The sequence below is a fragment of the Amia ocellicauda genome, chromosome 20 (genome assembly GCF_036373705.1).
Source record: "Amia ocellicauda isolate fAmiCal2 chromosome 20, fAmiCal2.hap1, whole genome shotgun sequence".
In the NCBI taxonomy this organism is placed as follows: domain Eukaryota; kingdom Metazoa; phylum Chordata; class Actinopteri; order Amiiformes; family Amiidae; genus Amia; species Amia ocellicauda.
The window spans coordinates 22596490-22614952 of record NC_089869.1 but is presented as its reverse complement, the minus strand read 5'-3'; the positions used below and the strand labels follow the sequence as shown (position 1 = coordinate 22614952).

Below are 18463 nucleotides of genomic sequence, written 5' to 3'. Positions count from 1 at the left end.
GACTAGAAAGAATGAACATCTTAAAAACAACAATAACAATAGTAAAAGACAATTGAAAATATCAAAAAGTTTAATGATTCGCCTCCTAATGCCTATTTTTCACTTTCCGTTCCAGCCAAGAGTTGCACAATCTACGAACACTACAATAACAATGTCAGTATCACTTGGCGTTTGCCTGTAGTGTGCATCCGTCTCCGTCTTCCCACGCCGTGCAAGATTAGGAGACTGGAGATCTGCCGGCTGGGCTTTAACACCATGCCGGAGTAGCACAGTAGTCAGTACAGAACAGCGCTGTGACAATAGTAGTAACTGTGTAGTACAGTAGACTACATGCGTTAAAACAGGCGTCTACAGTACGAAACAGCCATAGCGTGTCGTAGGGGACAAGTCTGCGGCCTACATGCGTCTGTTTGCCTGTTTGTGTGTATGAGTGTTTGTGCCCCTCTGCCAACCCCCTTCGAAAGACCAATCCCAGCGTGTTCCCGTCTCCCCAGCTCAGCTGTGTGTCTCTCTATGAAGCAGGTCGGTAATGCAATATGCACCCTATACTACTATGTGCGTACAGTATCTCTGCGGTCGCCTACACAGCGCAAGTACAGTGTAGCTCTAGAGTGGAGCACACAATGGAAAACCAATCCATTATTTTGATTATTTCAGATATTTAGTACCCAACCGAACGAGAATGTGAAATGTAAGAAGCGCATCCTCTTTCCCGCACACTTGTTATTTGGAGAATGCAGAGTTGCGCGTGGGCGTCTTTGATAGCACTGAGTCTCCTGTTCACATTGAAATGCGCTCACCTGCTTTACATCACCGCACAATGGCCAATTCACGCCGGCGTAATCAATTCAGGGGTTTATTTTTAAATAATCTGCATCTCTGAAAGGAGCTATTCCACCAGCTGTGTGCTGTAGCTTTGTTCTCTGCATCTCTTGTCAGGCAGGAACACAATGTGTGTTGATAATTAGGGGTTTAAATCACATATTACATATTGATGAGTCACACTAGGTTTCCCACATAATTTTTTATTAGCCTAAAATGGGATCGTATGTTGATCGAAGACACGCCGGCCGTGGTGAGGCTGTCATTAAAATAAATTGCTTGTCTTCCCTCCCAATATCTTCATCCTAACCATCTCCAACAGTTGTGTGAAGCTGCCAGACGACAATCCCACAGATCTGAAATGTACCATGATGTCCAGACGGGGCCGAAGACTCAGACGTGGCCCAGTTTTCTTTCTTTCCTTTCTTTTTATGCCCCGAAATCTACTCGCCAGATTCCCAGCTCCGTCCCGAACAAGACTGGCGCGGATTCAGTGCAGCTGACTGAACGTTGTCCGAGAGCCAGTTAACTGGAACATGTTTTTTCAGCTTGGAGGTTTTTTTTTTCCCTTCCTTCTCTCCGTCCTCCTTTGGCTTCGTGTGCTCGAACGCTCAGATCTAGGCCGGTCCGAAGCCAGGGAGACAGAGCTGCGTGTAAATCAGTTTTTTGGGCTGCAAAGGCTTGTCCACATAAAGTTAGTCACATCTACCCTATTTGGTTTTGTTTGCTGTTGTTCTGTCTCTTTGTGGCTGGCAGTGATGTGAGATTTTACTCGGATAGTTGTTGGGTAGATCATTTTCTGGGATAATGAGGTCATTGTAGATGTGTTCTGAATCCACAGAAAAAGAGAAAATCTTCTACAGTAAATGCAATTACATCTTACTCACATTTTCCAGGTTTTAATGAAATTCTCCGTGTTTAAATCCACATGTATATTCTGTGCAGAGTTTGGAATCATTGGATCAGGACACAGAATATAAACCGTACTTTAATCTTGTGGAGTTATTGGATATTTTTAACTTAATTGTTATTTTCGAAGGCGTTCCTGTCCTTTAACTTATCATTACTGTGCAACTGGAAGACGAATCATCCAGTTCTTACGCCAACATCAACACTTCACGCGTTCACCCGGCGTTTTGCCAAGAGACCACGGATGCGCCGCGTTTTGTGTGTGTTCTGTGTTGACATTTGGCGTTTTCTCCTGAGCGAATGTAGAGCTCAGATCTTGAGTTGACACTTGGCAGGAGAGAAGTGGGCGAGTCAATGTGAGCCACAGATCCCGACAGAAAGGAGTCGGTGATTTTCGGCCTGGTGGTGCTCAGTACAGGGGGCGGAGCCAAATGGGTGCAACTTTTACTGATACTGTTGCAGTGGTATGAAAATATAAGGGCATGGCTACTTTTATGCATATTCTAGTTTGTTTCTAGTATGCTTTAATAGTGGAGAGAGAGAGAGAGAGAGAGAGAGAGAGAGAGTATATATGCTTTAGAGAGCAGTGTCAATGCTCATTTGCAATTTGGTTCAGTGCTCTCTTGAGTCACACATTTGCATAACACAACCACACTAAAGCAGTTAATGAGAGAGGTATGCCAGCTAGGACAGCTTATTTGCTTCAGACCACAAATTGTGAGAATCGGCCTGTGATTGTACGTTTCTAAACATTTGCCTCACTTTCATTGTAGGTCCATATAAAGCCCCGTGTGTTTACATGACAAATCTTTGCTTACACAAACGGAAAAGACCAAAACAAAACAAGAAACAAAATCACGAACAGACGCGGTCAGCCCCCTAGAAGGCGCAATAACTGAGTCACGATGCCGGAACCAGGAGACGAGAGTCTGTACAGGCCGTCGGGGAGTCTTTGTCGTGTTTCGGCGCTGAGCTTAACCCTTTGATCAAAGGCGGCTGTTCGCTTCGGGATTCGTTCGGTGGGCTGATCAATGAGGCTGAGAAAAACCTGTCTAGTTAAAACGATTAATCAAACAACTGGGAACAGATGATGTCTGACTCTGAAAGCTTTGTTAAACAGTGAGGTTTCAGTCTTAGAGGATTCAAATTGTCGACTTACGAAATTATCCCTTCAGAGAAACTCAACGCAAGCCTTTTCAAGGCAATTCAACAGCCCCTCGATACACAATGAAGCATTGTGCGTCTGCTCCCTGAAAATTAAGGTCACAATGGGTGACAATTTTCTTTTTTCTTGAACTCCTTGTCACATCAATGCCTGATCAATGTCAGAATACAAGGGTGGCTGTCCTCGGGGTTTTGAGAATCACATTGTGCTTCATTACCAGGCAGGATGCAGTGATTTTCACAACACACAAGTTGGGGATCAGCTGATGTACAAGATTTGTGTGCAGAAAGTACTTTCCTTTGTTACACACAGCCATTGAGCTGGATTGGTTGGTTGGCGTATGCGGTTTGGCTAGATGTAGGCTGAACAGATTATCGATCTGAGGTGTCTGACCACACATTCTAGCAACCTAAAATATAAATATATTGCCCGATAGGAGATTGATAAAAGTTGTACCCATTGTTTGCTCAGAAATTTTGACCTACTGCAGTAAACAAGCCAATTAACATTCCAGCTCGAGATACACAGGGAATTCCCAAAATAAACGAGATGAAGAGAAAGCATAGCTGTTCTCCAAGATAGAGGACTCTTTTCAACCTAAATCAGAATATAAATAATTATATAAAATATAGGTCACAAAAAAACAGCCTAAAATTAAGTTTATTTACAAGCTGCTCTGTTATGATTAGGATTGCACATGACTTCCTTCAGAAACAACCAAACCACGGGGGCGGGGGGTTGTGTGTCACGACCTCAAAGCGCTCTTTTTAGTTCGCAATATCAAAGAAGCGTCTCTGACAGCCCATGTCCTACTACCATGCAATTTTCATTATTTTCTTAATCATTGCATTAAGCTGGTTTCTGCTGTCAGTCACTCAACCCACAACTGCGCCCGGCCGGAGCTTTGTATCAAAGCCACCGTCTTGCCAATTCCTATAGGGTTAGATCAAAAGTTTCAATTTGGCTTTGAAGTCCCCCAAGATCTAAATGGTACTTTATTAGTGCGCATCCTATTTGACAAAATTAATGTCACTGACGATCGGTAATTAAGGGAGGCAGTTTAAATTAAGCTTACAGCTCAATGTGGAACCATTAAAGAACCCTTAGTTCTGAGGAAATGACTATCGATACATTCTCTGCCCTCTTATTCTCATCTGTGTACAGGAGTAGCAGACCAATAGGGATACAAGTGCATGATTTGGCGATATTCCCAGGAAGAAAAGCTCTCGCTAAGGAGCAGTTGATGACTTTAGCACAGGTGACGAAACATTAAGCAAACAACAACTTTCTTAAAATGACCTGAAAATTATTTTTTAAATCTTCAGAATAGTCTACACCCTCCCGTTTTTGTGCAATACACATTTCCTGTTTGTTACCACAATAACTACAGCTGAACTAAACAATCATTCTCGATTAGTGGTTTTGTTTTGCTTTTTCCTCTCCTGAACAAATGAAAACATTAAAAACACAAATCCGCTGTTGTGTTCATTTGCATTTACATCTGCCGAGATTTACAAGGCCAACGAGAATGGAAACGCAAGGTCGAGCCATTCGCAGCGTTAGCTTCGTCAGTTATTGCTAATTAAACAGAGAAATTCATTTGAATGGGTTGTTTTTATATATCCATTATTGATGGGTAGAATGGAGGCTGTAAAAATTATCTACATCCGAATCTGTAAAGCCTTTCGCGTCGGGTCGGGAAATAAACCGCTGATGTTTTGCACAACAAGCAAGATGCCCGATTCAATCAGAGCATCCGAGTTCATTCTCACCAACTCAACTCGCATTCGTCAAACCAGGATGTTTTCTTCATAAAAACATAGAAATATTATGTTTCCAATCACAACCAAATAACAACAGCTTCCCAGGACGAGTTGAAAAGTGATTTAGTTCATCTTCGGTCTGTTACTTATTACTGAGGCCATTTGTTTACCCCCTTCGGTTCGGATTTAATGCCTGGTCTGCTGTTAATTTTGCCTCTTCTGTCAACTTGGATGCTTGTTATTCCATAAAATCTGACTTGGAGAACAATCGAGCCTCTTTTTCCATTCATTCATTTTACGGTTTGCCTTTCGGTTTTCCGGTCAGATTTTGCACGTCTCGGTGTCGCGGTCCACTCCGCTGTTGGGTCTGGTATTCGTGTCTCCACATACACTGTGGCAATAGGGATATCCTGCTGGGGGTTGAAGTTAGAGATGTTTTTCGGTTTCCACTCTCTTCGTCCTTCAACACAGACTGTTTCGTGTCACAAGGAATGGTTTGTGTTTTTCTGGTACCACTCAACACTTCTCTAACACATGGGTACCTGGTCTGGGCCCACCTCCTGCATTAAGTCAATTAGACTGATTGGCTAACCGAAACAGATATTGAAATCCCTCAGATCCTCCCAATTTTTGACAGGGGTCTAAAGTCAGTTCCCGAAGGACTGCAGGGTTTTCTGTTTTTTGTTCCACCTGAGGCTCTCTCAATTAATTTAGGTAACTAAATTATCAGTTAGGCAACATATAGCATTGTTTGGAGGTTTTTGCCAGGTGTCGTGTGAATAGATTTTGTTTTGATTCAATGCACACTACTCCTAACTTCATTCACAGCCTGCAGAAACGTAATCGAATCAATCCAGTCAATTGGCGAATCACGATCGTTAAGTAAGTGGGACTGACACAAAAGGCAAAAGATACTGTGCCCTGGATGAGAACTGATTTGAGGGCCCTGGTCTGGAGAGTCACAAAGTGTGTCCCACCTCCCCTTCATCTTAATTGTATTACAGTTTAAGATCCGCTTCTCTCATTACCAGCCTCGTCTCGGGTTGCAGATCCTCCAGGGGGTGGGCACCTTCACACAATCCTAATTAATTCCTCTCTGCTCGTCTGAGGCAGCTGTTTCTCTCCGGTCCCCTCCGAGCCAGCAGTCCGGCTTATTAAGATATTTACTGGCACAGTTCGTTTATGTTTCGATGGGTTTCATTATTGTTTTGTTTCGTTACCAAAAGTGCACATTGTTTCCCAGCATTGTAATTTATTTCCAGGCAGGTGAGCGAGAGACGACGTGCTTCATGCTGACAAGGCAGAAAACAAACAAACATCCTAACCAAGAATATATCTACAAACCCTGCACAGAGCCAGCTGTCCGCAGTGAGGTCATACGGCCCGACTGAAGGGGTGCCTGCGGATTTCACCCGTCTGCCACCTGCCTGCTTCTCACAGCCTCACAATCATCCCATTATTATTGCCACTTTGCTCTGGCACCAGAGAGAGACGCTCGTGGGTTTAGGGTTTTCCGCTAGACACGCAAAAACAATCAGGTGACTCTGTGTGAATCATTATAACCTGCTGGGCAACACAACCTGAACAAGAACCATTCACTTCTGTGTCAGAGAGCCCAGATTTGAGAAAGATTATCAAGGCTACTTCAGCTCTTCGGCTCAGTCATTTCCTCTCTGGCAGCTTTTTTTGTCCTATACTTCCCCAGCAGCTGTTGACCTGAATGAAGGAAATGCCGTTCCTGTGCTTTGATTTGACACATCTGACAGGCCGACTTTAATCTCTGTATACAGCTAGTTAATCGGTTTGCAGACCCTGAGTAAGCATTTAAGACATTTAAATCTTTTAATGGAAAAGTGTGTGCGTTGTAATAGTGCCGACACAGTTCCTCGGTGAGAAAATAACTCTTGAGCTGCAGATAAGTAAGAAATTCTATTTATTTTGCATGTTTGGCGGAAAAAAATGTTTCTTTTGATTGACAGAAATGACCACAAAGGTCAAACAATCGCTAATATTGTAAGTAGATTAAAACAACAACGGGATGCTGATGATGAGACTTAAATTTGTGTAACGTCGCTTTCAGAGCCCAGAGCACTAAGTAGGAGAGCTGTGTGATGCACTAAACAGAGCCCCTGTCAATCAGGATCTTTCATCTGTGGATCCAGATATGGCAGCAATGACTGGGCAGGGCTGGGAATGGAAATGGTTTAAAAAACATATTTTTCCATTGTTGGAGTGGGTGCGGACGTGTAATATGAAGGAAAAAAAAGTCTAAATTAGCTAATAAACTAATTTCAGAGGACAATCGTCACCCATTTGGAAAGTAATATCGTAAATAATAAACGACTGCATGGATTTTATTGAAGGCGTTAAAATAAAAAGTGAAGCATAAATCTAAGCTGTTATAAACAAATGAAACAAAACAGCCTGCCAGTAAGTGGATGCACAGTCGCCATCAGAAGTGGGATGCAAATGGTTAAAACGATAAAAGAATGCTTTCCAGGCCCAGACTGATGAATGCAAAGTAATGATCTCGATCTGAACCACGAGATGTGCGTCTCTAAGTCCCTTCTCCTTTGCTCTGACCTCCAGAGGGCTGTTTGCCAGTGGCTACACAGAGACGCACTACCTGGGAGACGGCACCGCGGTCACGGCCACTCACAATTTTACGGTAAGGTGCGGTTCAGGTTTCTCTGTGACGTTAAGTCAATGAACTCGGTGTGTGCCGTGTCACGCTGAAGGAGCCGAATCTGAGGGGGAACCAAGAGGAACGGCAAACGCAGAGAGCTGCCTTCACCCTTTGTCCCACAAGAAATTGCTGAAACATCAGATCTGCAGACGCACTGAGCCCTGGTTTTGAGGGTAAAACACTGTACTGTGTAGCTTTTCCAGGAGCAGATGGGCTTTGCCAAGTAATGCAATTTCCTGTTTTTCCAAGGTTGTGAAAGTTGTGTTTGATTTATATTTAACCTTATGAATGCAAACCAATTTTCTGCCAGTTCTAATCTGGATTTAAAACACATTTCATTACAGAGTTTGACAATTATGCTTCGCAGTGAATGTTGGAGGACTTAAGAGGAACCCTTGACTTTCAGTGTGTGGGCTCCACTCAAATCTACATCCAGTGACAGTATTCATTCTGCACAATTTCACAAAGCTTTCGCAATATATAATCGCACACACGTTGTCTCTGAGATCGCTTGCTTAATCAAACAGAGAGCCAGATGTAAAAAAAAAAAAAAAAAAAACATGAACACTAGGGATCAGGGGAACTGTATAAAAGTCACGCCATAATTAATATCTATAAATTTTAGCTCGGTACTAAAAGATTATTTTCTTTGGTCCACAAAATGAAAAAGGCCTGAAATGAAGGGCTTAAATAGTAATAATTTCACTTGATTGTATAGTATATATGCACCATGAAATATTAAATCCAAGGTCATACATTAATACCATCAAATTAGTTCTCATTATTAATTTTATTTCATGTGGTTGCTAATTAGTTATAATTAATTAAACCCGAATCTGTGATGCCAAGTGCCAAGGAAAATCAAGTCAGAAGGACAAAACGGTTTTCTGAAGAAAGGTGCTGGCGATGTGTTAACTGATCGAATGGATCGATAAATGCAGGTGAAGGTGATCAATAGATAACGATTCATTTACTCTGGGGAATTACTGCCTTTTAAATTACGATTTAGTTATTGTTTAGCTCATTTGAAAGCATATTTTAATACATAAAACTAAATAATCCTTAGCAGACAGTCTGATGGGAGCTTTAGACAAACGTGACTGTCTGAGTGGAAGTGTAAGACCTATTTCTCTCGATTACATGATGTCTAGATTGAAAACCTGAGAGGAGAAAGCGCCGTCACAGTTGGCACCAGAGCAGAGGGTTTACAGTGAGGATCTCCGTTCTGAAGTACCTTGTTATTGATCGTAGTAAATTCAATCCAATTTAGTGACCAGATTCTCTGAAATAGGTGCACTTTCACAGGAACACAGCATGCTGTAACGAGTCAGAAACATACATCTGCCAAGAGACACAGTAAGTAATACACAGATAAATCCAGTATATTCCCACTCCTTCGCAACTCTGGGCCAAAGTCAGCGGCCCTGTACAATTGCCCTGTGAATCACTGGAAGCCACTGCGGGGAGGTCAACACGGGGGTGATGCTATGTGGAGGAGAAGGTCACATTCTCCGTCTCCCGTTTCCATCCAAAAAAAGTTCCGCAGACAACACAGGGCTGGAGACACACTGGAGATATTTTGGGGAGAATCCACCAACTAATACAGCCCAGGCCACCGGGGGTCAGATTCAATTCTAGCTGATATACAGCCAGCATTACTGATGTCATGGGAGAGAATCAAACCGCTCGCCCTCCATTTGCCGCTGACTGTCTCCGAATTGCCAGCGTTCATTAGGGGTATTAAAATATGGTTAATTTATTGTCCTGTCGGGAAGGAGGACGGCTTGCAATATGGTCACCTGGGAAGGTTCAGGCCTGTGTCAACAATAACACATTACTGGAACAAATCATTCATAGGCGAGACTTTTGGAGTTTTAATTCGCTCGTTTTATTAGCCTCCCTGTCGTTAATCTCGGCACGCCTGCTTTCACATTAAACACGGAGAGGCACCGCGGAGTGCAGCTCGGAGAGGCTGCAAATTAACACGAGTTACTTTCTCTCCTATTAGAGCCGACCTGTTTATTGGCTGCCGTAAAATAAAAATGCAATATTGGTGTTAAAAATAAAGCGTGATTAAAATTGAATGTGACCTTCCTTAGAGGGTGGGTTTATTATTCTGGTAATAGTGCGAGGCGAAGCATGTCGTCTTCTGTCAATCAAATCTGTGCTGATATCGGGTTTGATTTCAGTTTCAGGCCGTCAATGAACCAATCATTTGAGGTGTTTGTCATTTACATACAACACAGGGAGCGTCACAGACAGAAACAGATTGGTGTCAGACTCCAGGGTTTTTTGTTCCAGCCCGGCTCTTGGCTCCTTAATTGGTCCAATTAAACAATTAACTGGATGAATAGAACACGTCTCTCCACACTCCAGAATGTTCTTTAAGGTGACAATGTGGAATCAACCTACTTTAAGTCATCAGCCATAAAAATGTGAATGTGAGATGAACCTACCGGAGAAAGTAGATTAATTGAATAATGGAGAGCTCTTGTTGGAACACAAACCTGCAGACACCGTGACCCCCCAGGACTGGAGTCTGACACCCCTGCACCCAGAGACAAAATGTAAAATTGACTTGGACCTCTAGCAGGTAACAGTTCCTTTCTGCAACTTTGAGCAGCGCTTAAATAGCCAACATTAGGCAAAGGCAAACACTTGAATTTTCAGTTTCCTTCCAGGTAGAAAACGATATGAAAAAAAACTCTAGACAGCGAAGAACGCCCTTGTCAACAAAGTCAACACCCTTTGATTGTCCTCGTTTGTTGTTACAACTCTGTTAACCTTACTCTCAGTCAATTATAAAACAGTGCACCAATAAACAATTCTTAATTACAGCAGCAGTGTGCGAGTTAATGGGCTCGACAGGCCTGTAAATGTGCAGCTTGTGTAATCACTGGCTGGCTGAGACCGAAGGGAAGGGGCGAGTTCGCCTGACACTGATGTTCTTGAATGGGGTTCAAAAACGCCCCTGCTGGCAACAGTAACGCACAACGCAACGCAACTCCGGTACGTTAGAGTGAAATTCAGTGTGGTGCCATTAAGTGTCTTGTAAATATAGAAGAAACCTTAAGTTTGCCGCAGTATATATTATACATATTTTAAGTAATGGGATTCCTTATTTTTTATAAATTATATACATGAAAAAAAGACCATTCACAAATGTGCCTGACCAATCCCTTCACACGCTAGCTTTGCTCAGACGTGCTCAAGAGATCTGACATTTACTCAGAGCTGGGAGTCTCTGGGGGGAGAGAAAGGGCGAGGAATGAAACGGTGCCCGCGCTCTGGAAAGAACAGGAGAACATTTCTGCACAAAGTTAAATATTGACATTGTGCTTTTCTGCCGAGTTGCCGTTTGCCCAGGAGCGCGGCGGAGCGACGCTTACAGTCGGATTACACTTGAAAGTGTCCGTCCCAGCCATAACACGGGAGCGCTGCTGTTTCTCAAAACTAGACACTTCCTAGTCTCACAGGCTTCCTTTGTCTTCACTTTTTTACTGATCCTGATTTAGAGGCAGTTGGTTAGTAGGAACTATAGACGCCCCTCTCCGTGTCAGAGCTGAAAGTTGTTAACAAAGTAACAAGTCAAGGACTGTCTGTCTGGACTTCATGGTGCCGAATTCCAACTACAAGTTCTTCATTTTTGACATTTTGTTGTGACTACTGTTCAGAATATTTATTTTTGTGTTCCTGAAGGTGTGAGCTTTAATCGCCACTTCACTTTTACCCACAGATGAACTGCTACTATCATGGCGAGGTTGAGGGACGTGTCGGCTCCGATGTCAGTCTTAGCACTTGCTCTGGTCTCAGGTGAGTTGGGAGTACAGTCAACAGCCGGCAGATAAAACTGTCCACACCAGTCCTTTAACCCTGGCCCACTGTCCTGCAGCTTCATTAGGTGTCTCTTTTCCACCCCGGAAACAAGGCTTAATTGGTTCAGATCAGCAATTAAAGGAATCAATTAAGTAATTAAAATTTCAGTTGGGAGAAAATGCAGAAGATTCTACAAACCAAGGTTGCCCATCACTGCTTTTGTGAACCAGACCTAGTCCTGGAAAGTGACAACCCAAGAGGCTTTGTATCTTTATACCTTTAAAACCAGGAAATATGAATTCCAGGACCAGAACTGCTCACTCTGCTGGACTGGTCACCAAACCAGGACATTCCTAACTGGTCGAAAAGTTATAGATGCAAATCATAGATTAAGGTGGAAACACTTGCAATCTACAGCTGGCATCCCTGGTTTAGAAGATATTCATAGTTCATAACCTTGGGGCCTGCAGTTATACAATTTTACAATTACCCCACAAGTGATTTGTCCTTTTTATGAAGGATGCAATGTGTTTTGGAAAGAAATTCAAATCCTCTCTGCTTTAGGTGTGAATAAATGTGTTAATTCCTATTATTCCTGAGCTATTCTGTGCTTAATCAATGTGTACATATACACCAGCTCATATTCTCCAAATTAATCGCTCTCTTGCTATGGAGAACGATCAAAACTTTCCAATCGCGAACAGCTTAATTACCCTAAAAATGTAAATATGTTACGAAACTCGAAACATAAGGGTGATATAAGTCTTATTAAATGTAATGGTGAAGAACCCTTTGGCAGAGCCCCAGCAGCAGTATACTTTTTTTAATAAGTACTGCTGGACAACAATGGGAAATTCACAGTAAATGAGTCCAAAAATCATCGAGGGAATTCGACTGGTAGTTTTCAAGCTGCTTTCCGAGTAGGTCACTCATTTCTCTCTGCGTTTTACTAGCATCGCTCTGATAGAGAGATTTAGTGGCCTTTTCTGACAAGAAATATGTGGTGGACCTTACAAGCCAAAACAAATTGTACTGTAGTTTGATTTGGCAGCCGTGCGGTCTTATGGGGGTTAAAATGTACGTTTATGTGGTTGCAGGGACGGTATGGGGGTTTGATAAAACACTGGGTTCAGACAGGCCCAGATGGATGAACAATACATTGAATTACATTTGTTTTATAACCTTAAAGTCTGTGAACAGATTTTAGCTTGAAGATTGAACGCAGAAAGTAGGACAAAAGCATGCTTTTGGGATGGCGTATTCTATGGAAAGCACAAGGGGACAGTGAGGTGAACACTGGACATTTTCAGCCCATGACTGAAAAAAAGAGCATGGTTTGTAAGTTCGGAAAGAGGATGATTTAGCTTTGGACTGCCAGACGGTTAAAGCTAAAAGTTGGGAAAAGGGCCTTCCTCCTTCTCTCCTCCATTTACAGAAATCACTACACTTTTCCCATCTTTATTTGTATTTATTTGTGCAGACACACCGGAAACACAGCTTCCATCTGTCAAACGATATCCAGTAAAGGAAAACAAGCGCGCAATTGTCATGTTTATACGGTACAGAGTAATGGGTCACTGCAGCCGAGGATCGAGGCCGCTGCTCAACACAATCACACTCGTTCTCCCTCCGGTATGAAGAGCTGGCGCTAACGTGACAAATCGTTCTCTTCGCAGGGGCTTCATCGCAGTCAAAAACAAAACATTTGTCCTGGAGCCGGCGTTCGATCCCGCAAACGGCACTCATGTGATCTACAGAGCGGAACACCTCGACTTCTCTCCCGGCACTTGTGGTCACGCTTTCAACATCTCGAACGGCGGGGCCGGCGGCACGGACTCCGCCGGGCACTTCGGGGAGTTCGGCGCAAGGGTAAGGACACGCCCTTCTTCTTGGCGACAGCTGCCATTTTGTTTTTATTACAGCATCAGCTCCCTATCATGGATATGATGATGATATTATTATTATTATTATTATTATTATTAATAATAATAATAATAATACAGTAAACATATAATAGAGCAAAACGCAATCAAATGCCTGCTGACAGCGCAGACCCGTTCATCTACCTACAGGGAGAGTCGCTACATTTCCAACCTCATAAACACGGTGTATGCATCCCTGATTCGAGGACGAAGCCACTAAGATGCCTTTTAATATGTGAGCAGAATGGTACTCAACGTCCAGCTGGTTTGACAGACCCCTCTTTCCATGGAGACCCCCAATTAAAAGTGGTCACCGGGCCAAGAATGGATTTCTGTGGGTTCATTTTGGGGTCTGGCTGAGGTGGTGGTTAGATGTAAAACGAAGACTCAGAATTGCAGTCAAGACAACGTTGTCTCGAGATCAACTCTTTCCGCTCACCTGCAGCTTGTAAAGAAAGTGGGTCATCTCCTCTCTCCACGAAGTGTCTGTAGTCAGTAAATTTCCAACCCCAGAAGGACCGTTTCTAAATTAAATAATGGATGTCATTTCCACTTTTTTACGGGAACGTTTTGTCAGCGTTTGGGGGCTTTTAAGGTTTGAGCTGACACTTTATGTTTCGCTTCCACTCCTTAAACAGAGCATCTGTACAATAGTATATCATTAAGAGACGCACGATTATTCAAGTCTCACTAATGCGTCCTGACAGGACCACAATGCCATCAGCACATTTGGGAGCTAGTCATTTTTCGGATTTATGATGCGCTCTAAAGTGGGTCGTACTTCGGGTTGGGGATTTATTCGTCGAGTTTAGTTTCGGACTGAAATTTATGTTTATGTCATCCCAAAACGATACCATCGCATGACATTACACTTTATTTAATTTAGAGCGCATTTTTCTTCTTTTATACAAGTCTGACAAATGTCCAGATTCTGGTCTCTGATGAGATTAAAATGTTATGTTTCTTAAAACCCAGGATTTTCATGGGATCACACTAATACGGTTTTAGAAAACCCAAAGCATAGCATTTGGTACTTAATAGCCAACCAGAAACCAATATAATGATACTGGGAGGAATTCTAAGAAAACGAGAAACAAATAAATTTCAAGCAAATCATTTACAGCTCCGAGGAAGTCCCTTAATTTCGTTAACATCCGCAGTTTAATTTTCTCTTTCTTGGGTCAGTTAATGGATTACAGTGCTCTTTAAAAAGAACTTCACTTTTACCATAACCTTTCTATAATGCAGAAGTCTCTTTGGACAAAGATAAAAGCACAGACACACGGCAGAGCGACACAGATTCGTCTCCGGTTGACTTCCCGTCGCCGATGCTCCAGGCCGTGCAGGACAGCTGCCGTGCAAACGATCCATCACGCGGCAGGTGTCTGCGACTCTCCGACGCTCCAGGCATCTTAAATGTAATCAGCCAGCAGGATGTAAAACCGTCTTGTACCGAATATAACGCAGGGCTTTTACTACGGCTTTTACGACGGCATCTGCTGGAGAGTTCGCTGCCAAGTCTTCAAGGGAAGCGATTTCCAGTAAGACTCTGACCCCTCGCTCTAAGTAGCCAAAGTGGAAACAAATCCTGGTTAGATATGCAACTGAGGAAGCACGGGCTGCTCGCAATAAGAGGGTGTGAATTATAGCCTCTTAATACAACGGTAAAAGGAGAATAGCTTCATATTTTTGGGCTCGGGACGGCGTTCAGGCCACAGTTAGGGCTAATATTCAGGTTACCAAAATGTGAAACACTACCACTACGAGTGCAATACAAACACTGATGTCAGGGTCAGATTGACTATTACACATAGACATCTTATCCTCTCCTTACAAAAACAAGTGTGTGAAGGGGGGATGAGTTTCCCCAGTGAGAATCTGTACTAAAAGGGTATGTGGATACATGTGAGTCATGTTTACATGCTTTTTCTGTGTTTCCTCTTCATTAGCAAAAGGAAGAGAACATAAACACAAAGAATGCAGAGTGATTTCAACAAGGAGTGAGGATGTAAAAAAATTGTATTCCTTTTGGTTATTAGCCAAACGGCGTCCGTCCCACGGGGCTTATTTTGTCAGCCACAGTTGGGAGTAAAGATTATCCGGTGGGCTCTCTCTCTCCCGTGCATTAGGTATGGACGGGAATCGGCTGAAGTGTTTTGTTTACTCTCCGGTCTTTCTCCTACAGATCCCCTCGTTCTGCCAGCTTTCCGCTTACGTCTCTATTCATCTCTGTCTCTCCGCAGCACAAGAGGGACACTCAGAGGACGACCAAATACGTGGAGCTCATTATCGTGGCGGATAATAGAGAGGTATGGAGTGGCCTGCCTGTCTGAGAGACCCCCGCTCCCAGACTTGGTGCGGAGTACTTTTTAAGGCTTGCCAGAGACGCAGTGACATCTTCTGGAGCAGTTTAACAACATGGGAAAAACACACACAAAATGGGACAGTGCATCATGGGGGGTTATGACTGAGCGAATGCTCCAGGGTTTTTAAAATTAGCTTCCTGTGCATCAGTGGTGGCAAAAAATGGCATTTAGGAGGAAGTTGTGAATTAATTCCCTGTGGTCTGCAAAGGCCTCCAGGAAGTGTATATATCTTTTTTATTGTAATGAGCAATACACTTTAGAGAGAAGATTTGCAGATTTCACATGAAGACCGATGAATTTGTTGGCTGGGAGAGCTTTGCCATCGGCTGCCACCTCCTAAATCATCTTGTCAATACCGTTTTGCCCTGACTCGGCTCTCCGTTATACTCATTTTAAACTTCTGAACTTATTCCGAGTTGCGGTTTAACATTACAGCGATCTCAGTCCAATTTACAAATCTAAAAATGTGCCTTTGCTTGTTTATTAAGTATTTTGTAAGCCTGTTGTGGAAGTTAAAGTACGATGGGAGAAACCAACCGGAGAGCTCGGGCACTGAGGCTGTGAATGTTTAGTTTCAGAAGCAAGGCAAAGATGTGGAGAAGGTGAAGCAGAGATTGGCCGAGATCGCGAACTACGTCGACAAGGTAAGAACAGCAGTCACATTATATTCCACTGCAGGGGAAGAGTCCTTACACAGAAATGTGAGAGACGAAATTAAATTGCACACATTAGATACAAAAGACAGGATGAAAGTATTTATATTGAATCTGAACTGTTTTTATAAAAAGGACATATTTAGTCTGTGGGGTACTCAAACCATAGTGGGGTGGGTTGGGATGAAATCTTTCCGTACGTTCGGCAAGAATAACGCTGGCGAAATACCTCTCAATAAGTGTGTTCGAAACTCTCCCGCCCTCCCTTTGCTGCAGTTCTACCGAGCACTGAACATCCGCGTGGCTCTGGTGGGCCTGGAAGTGTGGAGCGACGCGGACAAGTGCGCCGTCTCCCAGGACCCCTTCACCACGCTGCACGAGTTCCTGGACTGGAGGAAACTCAAGCTGCTGCCGCTGCGGCCCCACGACAACGCGCAGCTCGTGAGGTAAGGCACTCAATGCTCTGCCGCACAGGAAACCGTCACAGGAAAGACGCTGGTTCGTGTTGTTAGTGCGTTTTCCGCCAAACGGGCAACCATCACTTTGGTATCTGTCCTTGCAATCCCCTCCCCAACCCCCAGTCCTTTACTTAAGTAAAGTGTTAGGATGTAAACCACGACGTAGTAAATTAGAATCTCTTAAATCTCCGTCCCATCTCCTTAAGGCCTTTTCGAAGTGGGCTGCTACTTCAGGGAGCCACACAGTGCCGGAGAGCGCGGGGGTCCGGGGAGAGCTGTCGGTTTACACCACACAGCCATTAATCAAACTCTCAGCCTAATGAATGGAGCTACTCCAGAAACCCCCCTGAGCTCCTGCTAATTTGCAAGTTAATTGACCTGGCAGTGCACACTCTCGTATTGACTGAACGTGCATTGAGTTAACTAGCGGTGCCGTGTCTTCCCTTTGTCAGAGGCACCACCAGCGTGCCTAACGATGTGGTATTCGATACTGTATCCGATACGTGACCACGTGCGGCATCAGTATCCGTTGAGCACGTGTACTTAGCTTACTATCAATCTGAAATTCGTCAATAATGCCCATAGAGAGCGACTGTATAGCGATGTGCGAGGTAGAGAGGGGGCAGCGCTGGCGTCTGTCTGACCTCTGCTCTCGTCTCGGTTCGCAGTGGAGTCTACTTCCAGGGGACCACTATCGGGATGGCTCCCATCATGAGCATGTGCACCGCGGAGCAGTCCGGAGGGATTGTCATGGTGAGTGAGCAATTAACAAGACCCAGGACGCATCTCGTCTTTGTTCCACTTGTGTACTTACTAAATACATTTTCTATGAAGCGCCGCAACTTTTTTTTTTTGCACTTCACAATGTGGCTGAGAATAGATCGATATAAATATATATTGACACCGTATGGGGTTGATCATGGCGTCTGGTGCCAGGAGGAGATTTATTTCACACAGGAAGGAGGCGCTCGAAACCAAAAGTCACGCAAAAACTAAAAAACAGAACATGAACTCCGTGTTGAGCCAACGTAAACACATAGAAGAGGTCCCTCTCTAAACACAGAACTAGACAAACACAAGCACAAAACAAAACCACTGCCTGTAATACAAACGTCTGTAATCCAATCGGTGCCCAAGATGCACAATTGCCAGAGCTCGTTGCCAGTTTTTCTGCTGCTCAGTCCTCTCTTTTCAGACCCTCCTCCTGCCTCACCTACAGCAAAGGGTCAGGGGCATCTATGTCATCTCTTTCTCTGTGCCAAAATATAACTCAAATCAGACACATAAGGATCTGATTGCCTTGATTCAGGAGTTACGTTAGTTAATAAAAAACACCAGCTACGAATCTTGAACATATCCCAGGGCTGGAGCTCCAATGTATCCAGTCAGCAGCTCAGGACACTGAGATACATGTGATAGCCAGACGTGAGGAAATACAGATGTCCGTCTTGTGCGTTTTGCGATCGACTGCAGTATTGAATTCGGATACTCTTATTCAGTCACTGTGAACTGGGTCCGACTGTAAAAGAGAACAAATAAATAAGCTCCTGTGATGTGCGTCTAACAGAGACACACCCCCTCAATTAATAAATATGTTTTTGTGTTTTTTTGCAGGCGGCAGGTTTTTCAGCTTGTTTCCAGATGTTTATCCGTTGAATTCTGCCCAGATGGCAAAGCTTTCGCCCGGTGATTAAAGGACCGTGTATCAAGTTATAGGGCTGAGGGATACAATTTAAACACGTCTCGCACGGCGTTCATTATTCTGGGAAATTGGTTCTGGAACGCAGTTTTAGTTTCACAGGTTTTTTTTTTTTTTTGCATGCGCTTTTTGGGATTAAAAAAAAAAAAAGGCCTCCGAATTGCAAGGGTAGGTTTTCCGCGTCAATCACGGTTTTCCTTTTCA

At 43.6% G+C, this 18463-nt stretch overlaps 1 protein-coding gene across 1 annotated transcript in view; it reads left to right on the top strand.

Annotated features, from left to right (window-relative positions):
* The window catches only part of adam12a (ADAM metallopeptidase domain 12a), a 62586-nt gene that overhangs the window by 25261 nt on the left and 18862 nt on the right, over positions 1 to 18463 (top strand). The window contains exons 4-10 of the mRNA XM_066693126.1: positions 7249 to 7327; positions 11082 to 11158; positions 12838 to 13030; positions 15327 to 15392; positions 16022 to 16093; positions 16379 to 16548; positions 17229 to 17313. Of these exons, the coding sequence (XP_066549223.1) occupies positions 7249 to 7327; positions 11082 to 11158; positions 12838 to 13030; positions 15327 to 15392; positions 16022 to 16093; positions 16379 to 16548; positions 17229 to 17313 (742 nt within the window). The remainder of the gene's footprint in view (positions 1 to 7248; positions 7328 to 11081; positions 11159 to 12837; positions 13031 to 15326; positions 15393 to 16021; positions 16094 to 16378; positions 16549 to 17228; positions 17314 to 18463) is intronic.